General features: G+C 37.4%; 1 protein-coding gene across 1 annotated transcript; it reads left to right on the top strand.

Moving 5' to 3' along the window:
* The first annotated feature begins 8,243 nt into the window (after window positions 1-8,243).
* Window positions 8,244-9,006, top strand: LOC100688420 (nucleoside diphosphate kinase 7-like). The gene has a single exon (XM_038557601.1). It carries the CDS (start codon window positions 8,275-8,277, stop codon window positions 8,752-8,754), a length of 480 nt encoding a protein of 159 aa, XP_038413529.1. The 5' UTR covers window positions 8,244-8,274; the 3' UTR covers window positions 8,755-9,006.
* Window positions 9,007-9,695: the final 689 nt, after the last annotated feature.

Below are 9,695 nucleotides of genomic sequence, written 5' to 3'. Positions count from 1 at the left end.
CTGGTTTTAGTGCATTTGAAAATACAGCCATTACTTGTGATAAATCACTTGTTCTGTATTCTTCTGGCTCCATAGCCATGTTTGGGTCAAATTTCAGAGCTTTTAAGATATGACTTAAGAATGGGAACAGTCCCCCAGAGGTTTTTGTTTGTTTGTTTATCCATACTTCTTTCTTTCCAAATATAATAAGAGAAGAATTGTGAAAATCTAAAGAGATGAGCCTAAATACTTTTTGAAGATTTATAAATTTACATCTTAAGTTCATCCTCATATATTGCTGTAGTTCCTTATACAATTCATCAGTTCATGATTTTTGATGTTACAGATTTTATGGCTTTTTGTTTTGAGGGGTAGATGTGTATGTGTCTGTGTGTGCTTCCTAACAGAGGCATACTCTTTTGCAAATATTTTTGGAGGAAGTGGTGGAAGGGGACAGCATATGGAGAAAAAGGCTACCTTAATGCATGCCAATCAATATAAATCCAGAGAAACTATGTGTATGGTAATCATCAAATACTGTCAAGAACTGGTGAGCATGTTTTTAAAGGAAAAAGTGTTCAATAAAAACTCAATGCTTTTTGTATTGGAGACAAAAATTGGGCCTTTCATATGTATTAATCTAGGCTTTTTTCAGGAGGGGTTCCTGGCACCATCAGTATTTTCACTTGGGCAAAGAGCTTTCCGGATCATAAAGCCCTCTCTGTCCCTGCCCCTAACGTCCCTCTCTCTGAGCCTACCATGAGTTATTCTCCCCTTCATACTTCTTAGAAATTTGTACCTATCTCTGTTTTGATGCTTTTCACACAGGATTGAATTATGTATTTATATTTCTTACTTCTTCATTAGACCAGAGGATTCTGGAAATTGCGATCTGCTTAAACACAAAACAATTATCAACAAGTGATGAAACCTGCCATTATAGGTGAAGTATGGAACAGGAGAGAAGGCAATCACGAGGCCGAGATGGCAGGGAATGGGAGAGTAGGAATGAATGAGGGTTCTACAGGGACAAAGTGTGAGATGTTCCCGGAAGCTTTAGGGTGTCTTGAATATAGTAAAGAAGCAAGTTAAATGAGAATTTTCCTAGATCATATATTCAAACAGACAAGGACTTTTGTGGATAATAAAAGAAAAGATCAAATTCTCTCTTGATTTGAATGTAGTACAATCCCAAGGCTGGACCACTGGGAAACTCTCTTTGTATGCCCCACAGGGAGATCTTTGTTGCTGTTGTGTGAGTTCTCAACACCTAGTACAAGACTTGGTTCATAGTAGATCCTCAATTAGTGGTGTTGCTTGTTGAACCAGACAGCTTTATGTGTGTCATTCTCTGCTATGCACTGATTTGTTTTTGTTCCTTGGAGTGGGTGTTTTCAGATGATTTCCTCCTTTATATTTTGCATATTCTGGCTCCACAATAAATATTAGGTGATGATTAGCTGCAACTGATCTTCTCTTCGAAAAATTTGTACAAATAACACTGAAGTTGCTTAACAAGTAAATTTTTCACTTGACTTTTTAAAGAGGCATTTCATGTTCACATCTGTGTTAGTAGCCCAAGAGTTAGAAGTAATGTAAAAACTTTTAGCTATTTAAATGATAACCAGGGGCCCATATGGTATGGTAGATCCCTGGAAATTAATTTCATCGTATTTTCCCTTTTAATATCTATATATTACCTAACATCTAGTTACATGATTCTCCTTCCTATGTATTAACAAGTATTTCGGTGCTAGGAGTCAGGGGGAACATAAGTTACGCAGGCAGGTTGATTGAAGGTCCACACCATCTTTAGGGTACCCAACCATGCAGAGGAGTATGACTCTCTGAAAGCACTTCTGGAGGCCTTTAATTTGAAGGAAATAGAATCATTCATTTTTTTTAATTGTTCTGACCACGTCAGCTACTCCAATCTCACGGCTAAAGTAGTTTAGTGGGAAAAAGGGTAAGGGCAATGGAAATGACACAGAGGGAAGAGATTGCAATGGGGGTGCGGGGTAGGGGTGAGGACTAGGGACAGGATGAGATGAAGGTAGGAGGACAGTCAAAGAGAATAAACATAACCGTCCAACCATGTGAGCTCTCAGCTCTCTAATTATAAGAAATTAACATCAATGTGAATAGGCAACTCTGTACCCACTATCAGTCTGTAATGACCTCAAACTTCCACTTCCACATTCCTAAACTGTTCCCAGGCTGTTGAGGTTAGAGTAGAGCCAGCGTGATTACAGAGACTTTGTGTCAGGGGTATCCAAAGTGAAATGCAAGTAATATGGGAATTTTCTTCTGCTTTATTAAATTTTCCTCTTTTCCTTCTTTAGGCATTGTAAATGAAATATTGGCTCCATGTTTCTGTAATAACAATGAGTAGTTTACTTATTATTTTTGCTCTGACTTTTTAAATTGGCAAACTCCCTAATACTTAAAGCTGAGTCTTGCAAAAAATTTCACAAGATTTCTGGCTTACTTTTTTACTAGCAACTGCTGGTGTATTGCTTTAAAATGTCTACCTCGAACTTTCAAATAATACTACAATAAATAAATATCTGTGATGAGAGATGTTTAACGTCACTAACATTCATTCTGTTTTCGTATATTATGCTTTCACATACCTTTATTTTGAATACAGTATTTCATGGCTGAAAAGTTGAAAAGTCCCTAATATAAATGACTGGAATTGCTTCAATAATAACAGTATGCTGAATCTATTTATTTGACTTGTTCAATAATCTGTTATCATGTTCTGGCATTCTAATAGCTTAAAGAAATAAAATTAGACTCATTTTGCTGTATGTGTTAGATTTTATTCTAAATTCCTGGAAACTGCTTTCTTTTCAAAATACTCACAGTAGTTTATACATATAGGTTTACACTTAGAAGAGCTTTACTTCCTAGATTCTTTTGGTGATGATTTGAATATACCGTAAGGCCACTATAGAGATCTTAATAATTGTATCAGTTAGGATGTTTTTAAATGCAAATGAGAACATTGAACCCCAGCTGGCCTAAGGGATTTATTGATTCACATTCCTAAAAAGCCCAGAAGTAAAGCTAGTTTTGGTATGAGTTCAGGGCTTGAAATGACCTCAGTGTTCCATTTATCCAATCAATTGGCCCCCTTCTCAGGTGAATTCATCTCTTAATTCAGAAGATGGCTTTTGAGAGCTTCAGACATACATCTAACCTTCTCAACAACTGTGGTAGAAAAGAGAATTTCCTAATAGGTGGGAACAAATGCCAATTCTAATTTTCATTGGCAATTTCATTGAGGCAATTTCATTGGCCTCAAACAACAACAACATATGCGTTCTCAAAACAGCAAGACTGATGATATGCAAAAGACAAAGATTCTTCTTTGGAGGAGGAGGAGCAAGAAGGAGAAGAAGAAGAAAAACTAAACAGGTGAAATTCATTTTATTAATATTTTATTTAAGTAATATATAAAAAATACATTTTCAGCCTTCAAGTGCTCCCTAGCTGCATGTTGCCAGTGACGACATAGTTTTGGTGGCTAGTCTTGGGACAGTGTAGTAATAAAGTCTCCTGAGAGCAAATATACAGATATTCATACATCTAGAGATACAGTAATCTTCAACTTGTTTAGAAACAGTGGCCATAAATAATTCTATTCTCAAAAGAAATCATTAAGCACCAAGTGGATAAGAAGCTAAAATTAACTTCCAACCTCTATTCATCTTAGAATTCTGTGGACCAAACTTCCCACATGTTTTGAACACCCTCTCTCTATGTGATAGTTATCCACACTGTGAGCTCCTTGTTTCCAGGGCAATTTGCAAAAATCTCCTGCGTTCTCAGACTCCCTTGTGGCTAAACTGCAGACATGTGACCTTGGTTTTGTGAACCAGATTCCCCTAAATGGGACTGAACTTGGGAGATGACCAAAGGAGGAAGCCGATTAGAGTTGGCTCATCCATTCTGCTGCTGCGGGGGTGCTATGGCTGCAGTGACTTCCTGCTCAGGCCCGTTCTACTGTGTAGTTCTAGGAATTGTTCCTGGAGGCCAGTTTTGAGTCTGTTTCTCCAGCTTCCCCAACAATTCTCTGAGATATGTAATAAAATCAATATTTATTAGATAGAATGTATTATTAGCTCTCAACAGATTCATTTTCTATGCTAGCTGCAGTAAGTTGTGTTGCTTACAACTAATAGCCCCAGTTGATACAACTCCTAACATTATTCCCTGTGAACACCTATGACTCTGCACAAAATAATGTCTTTCTAACAAGGTGAGATTCAATTAGAGTATTTTTCCCTGCAAAAAAAAAAAAAAAAGTCTGCGACTTACTAAAGTGTTGTATATTTATTATTTCTTTCCTATTTGCATTTCCTGGAACATGACTACTTATAATGTACCTATAAGTTTTTTTATAAAACCAACATGAAAGTAATTATGCCTGAATTATATCTATGACTTAAAAAGCCCCTAGCTATCCCATCATTTCATGTCACCACTCTTCCCTCGGTCACTCTAATAACATTTGAGAGATAAATGAATCACTATTACTCAGTTTTGTGCTATCTGCCCTGGTTGTTAAGCTTGAGGTATTAAAATTTTTTTTAGAAGAGTCACAACTGACTACACTTTACCTTAAAATGTTCCTCTGGTAAAATATTTGCATATGTTTCATGTTGACTGACAACTGCTAATTATTCATGCTTAATTCTTATATGAAACTGTTATTATTTTCAAAATTCTAGACACAAGATTGTATTTTTACTATACTTTCAGTTTTTCTTTTCAGCTTATGGTGTGTGATTAATTACATTCTAAATTCCAGGAGAAAAAAACATGAATAGCTGTAGGCTTTCTTGTAAACAACTTAGATTAGACAAAAATGCTGCATTTTCTTTCATATACTTTTAACCTGATCAGAGTTTACTGTTTTTGTTTATAGCCACCATAGTAACATTTAAATCTGTTATATGCCCAATTTTCAATTTTAGTTTTTAATCAAAAATATTCTACCCCTAATGATAAATAATCTTATCGTTAAACATACACACAATATATGCTCACACACATACATGTACAAAAGATACACTCATTAAATATTTTCCACCTGAAATAATCTGTTGCTCAGTTCTTGTTCTTATTCAATTCTTAATAAATGACAAAGATTTTTGCAGATGGCCTCAGTAGGAGGAAAATGATGATTTTCAATAATCTTATTGTTTAGATCTGGAGCTTCTTCCTTTATACCCCAGATTCACATATTCATGCTCCTGCTTTGATTTGCTTCCTGGCTCTGCTGCTAACTAGCTGAGCGACAGCGTCCATTTGATTACCTTATTGGCTCTCACTTTTCTCAGCTCTGAAACAAGGCAGCAGATTCTATGAATCTAAAATTCAACTTTAACAGGACTTTATTTACCTAAACTAGTAATAGCAGTATTATTACAGACATCATTATCATTATGATATCTTCTATTATCATTTTTACAAATGCAATTTTTACTGAGAGTCTATACTCTTCTACTATTTTTCTTTGGTCCCATTTTATATTCTGAAACATTTTAGCTCCTAGATTTTTTTTTCTTTTTCTAATACTTTTCTACTGGATTTGTTGAAGAAGTCATCAAGAGGATCTTAAGGTCAATGACAGTTGATTAATGAAATGACTCTATTTAAATAATGATCAGTTTCATTTAACAAAGTGCTGGTAACCCATTTGTACCATCTTTTAACCAGTGCTATCACTAGACAATTTGTACAAATAAGAGTAGATCTCAGGAATGGGAAAACTTATTTTACCTGAATATTCCATTGAGTGAATATTTATGTTTCCATAAATTTATTTTGGATACTTCAACAACTGCAAAATAGGCTTTTAAAATTTTGATCCTAAAATGTCACTGAGATATTCTATGGACAGGAGTAAGTGCTCAGTAGATTCTAAACTATAAAAAGAGGAATATTCATAAGCTTGATACTGCCTGGACCTTTAAACACCTGGAATTATTTATTAAACGGTATCAATTTAGGGTTCGTTGGTAGCAAGCAATGAAAATTAACTTACTGAATTTATTGGAAAGACAGCATAGCTCAGAGAAGGAAAAGAAAAACTTTAAGAGACAGGCTGAAGAAATACCAGGAACCAGAACATCTCAGGACCCGAAGTGGATTCAGTGCAGGAACAAACACTCTCAAGAGTTGAGGATTTATTAGGGGTGAATCAGCTCCAAACATTCCAGTTGTGTAAACAAGTGTCCACTCAGCACCCAAATTCCAATCCTTTCTCTCTTCTTCCACTACTAGAAATCAGGAAATGAAAGTACACAGTATCCCAGTCTCCGTTAGGGATATCTATGTGACACAGTCCAAGCCCTGGGCAGCATTTCTCAACCCTCTTACTCTTTCTATCTGGAAGGTGGAAGTGAGGCCTGGAGGAGCAGAAGCTAATCTATAACCATAACAACCGCAATCACAGGCTTGGCTTCCTGACAATATCAATTGACGGAGAGTGCTAAATGTCCTGAAAACTGCAAGTTGTCCTGATTGACAAGACCAAAACTGAAATCAGATGATGCTTAAGAGGTGAGGATACAGTCCTACAGGGCCTGGCAAATCCTACTAGGAGCCCAGCCCTTCTACAGATGACAGTGCAGGATCATTAAAAGGTTAGAAAGTGTCGGGTCATGGCCAGAATCTATTTTATAGGGAGTCAGTGGTTTCAGTGTGATGGATGTTTTAAAAGGGAATGGATCTGGAAGCAGGGAGTTCCATCAGGAGGTTACCGCAGATTGTGTATGTGTTCACCATCAGCAGGCTTCTCAAAGGGAAAGGATATTGCTTTGGACGGAGTATGTGTGTCCTCCCCCACCCCCCAAATTCATATGTTAAACCTAATACCCAGTGTGATGGTATTAGGAGGTAGGGCCTTTAGGAGGTAATTAGGTCATGAAAGAAAAGCCCTCATGAATGAGAAAATGTGCTTAAGAAAGAAATTCCAGAGAGTTCCCTTTGCCCCTCCTGTCCTACAAGGACACAGCGAGAAGATCAACCGGGAAGCAGGCTCTCACCGACACTGAATCTGATGGCACCTTGATCTTGGATTTCCCAGTCCCCAGAACTGTGAGAAAGAAATTTCCATTGTTCATAAGCCACCTGCACCCGAGTTCTCTAACAGAGCAAAATTACAGCCGAAGCTCATGACACTCAGGAGGAGAGGACACCTCCTGACATGCCGCGGGGAGAAGTCATCCTCGTGGTCAGGAGGTAGTACATTTCAGAGGCTATTTGAAAAGGGTATTTATAGTTTACATTATAAAAGGATTATTGTCCATGTCGGGTAAAACATTAAGGAGATGTTTTGTTAATTTTAACTTCCTTTCTTGAACTACTGAAAAGCGGTACTGTCTAATTTTGGAAGAGCATAGTTTTCTCATCAATCTCTAGTGTCTACAGCAATGTCTGGAATATGCTTGGTGCTCAAACAATATTTGTTTGTTTTTTGTTTTTTTTTTTTTGTATGTGCCGGCACTGTTCTAAGGACAAATTCTTATAATAAACCCTATGCAGGTGGTTTGATTATCCTGATTTTAAAGATGACGAAACAGGGATCCCTGGGTGGCGCAGCGGTTTGGCGCCTGCCTTTGGCCCAGGGCGCGATCCTGGAGACCCGGGATCGAATCCCTCATCGGGCTCCCGGTGCATGGAGCCTGCTTCTCCCTCTGCCTGTGTCTCTGCCTCTCTCTCTCTGTGACTATCATAAGTAAATAAATAAAAATTTAAAAAAATAAATAAATAAATAATAAAAATAAAGATGACGAAACAGACCAAGAAATCCTAAGATTCAAACTGAGATCTGACTAGAAGGCACATTATTTTAACCGTTCCGTTATACTGTGTTTGTGGGACCTGTGGATTATCCAAATGATAATATCCAGCAGATAATTAAAAATAAGTGGCTAAAGGAGCACCTGGGTGGTTCAGTGGGTTAAGCATCTGCCTTAGGCTCAGGTCATAATCCCAGGGTCCTCTGTTCAGCAGAGTCTGCTTCTCCCTCTCCCTCTGCCCTTCCTCCCTGCTTGTGCTCTCTCTCTCAAATAAATAAAATATTTTTTTTAAATGGCTAAAGTTCAAGAAAAAATCTAGCATGCAGATGCACATTTTACAATCATTTAAGCATTTAAATAGAAGGTAAAGGAGTGGAATAACATCACCTGGACAGTGACCTTCAAACCTAATCATAAAAAATTTTTTCAATAGTGACAGCATCATGGCCCTGATTCTTTTGCTTCTGCTGCCAGAGAAATGGAGTTATTTTTTCCTTCAAGTGGAGTTTGTGGACCAGCAAACACCACTAAATTTACCAATTGTACCTGTTGCATTATTAAGCCCCATGCCATCAGTGTAGGACTGCTAGGAAAGATCCTCATGGCTATCTGGGATGCAGGTTTTGAAATCTCAGCTATGCAGATGTTCAACATGGATCGAGTTAATGTTGAGGAGTTTTATGAAGTTTATAAAGGAGTAGTATCTGAGTATAACGAGATGGTAACAGAAATGTATTCTGGCCCTTGTGTAGCAATGGAGATTCAACAAAATAATCCTACAAAGACATTTCGAGAATTCTGTGGACCTGCTGATCCTGAAATTGCCCAGCATTTACGCCCTGGAACCCTCAGAGCAATCTTTGGTAAAACTAAGATCCAGAATGCCGTTCACTGTACTGATCTACTGGATGATGGCCTCTTAGAGGTTCAGTATTTCTTCAAGATCTTGGATAACTAGCAGTACAGAAAGCAAAGAAGTCACAAGCTGCGACATTCAGACGAGAGTGAATCACGCACATGAGGATGTGTTCATTCTTTTATTGTCCATTGTTTTAACCTGACTGAATACCAGATCAACAAGAGCACTGTACTCCTGGCAATTATTATATATGTTAGAACATGGATTTTGCACTGTAGACAACATTTAACACCAGTCTATGGGTTACTGCATTGCTTTTTATAAAGTCCAAAATAAAGATTTATTTTCAAAAAACCAAAAAAAAAAGCAAAAAAAACAAACAAAAATGCATGTGTATGTGCGTCTCCTGTAATAATACCCATCTTTATTAAATGAGATATATTTTATCATTTTAAATTGTTTTCTTCTATGCAATTCTATTTCATTGGAAAATGCTACTGCAATCCATTAGGCTCGATTACATGATCCAATAATGGGTTACACTCTGCAGTTTGAAAACTATTGCCTTTGCTAATCTGTGGTGAAGAAGCTGCCAACTGGTGACCCACTGACTGCATTTGGCATGGAGATGTGTCCTCTTTGGCCCACATGCTCATTTCTAGCATACGGATATGGTATGCTTGAGCAAAATTTTAAATATTGGAGATTTCACAATAAAAGATTATATAAGAGAATCTGGATTTCCAAATTCTTTTGAGAAAGGGAAATTTTTTTCTAGTGCTCATATTACCTGCTGCCAGACATTGACTGCAGCTGAGAAGCAGCTGCCCCCTTCTACCCCTCAGACTCAAGCACTCCTACCCGGTGTCTCTAGGACTCTGAACATCAGCTGCCATTTAAGGTCGTGCTTATGTTCTTTCTGTTGTTACTTTCTTATGAGAGAAAAGGCAACTGCCATATCAAAGAGCAAGAGAACCACATATTTTTGTCGCATGTAGCCTGCTTCAGTTATTCATGCTACCTTCAGATCCCTGTGAGCG

Source organism: Canis lupus, chromosome 15 (assembly GCF_011100685.1).
Source record: "Canis lupus familiaris isolate Mischka breed German Shepherd chromosome 15, alternate assembly UU_Cfam_GSD_1.0, whole genome shotgun sequence".
NCBI classification, from domain to species: domain Eukaryota; kingdom Metazoa; phylum Chordata; class Mammalia; order Carnivora; family Canidae; genus Canis; species Canis lupus.
The sequence above is the reverse complement of the archived record's forward strand: the minus strand, read 5'-3'. Positions and strand labels throughout refer to the sequence as shown.

Bases quoted from the DNA above. Each gene is read 5' to 3' on its own strand.
- LOC100688420 (XM_038557601.1), top strand. From the start codon at position 8,275: ATGGAGTTATTTTTTCCTTCAAGTGGAGTTTGTGGACCAGCAAACACC.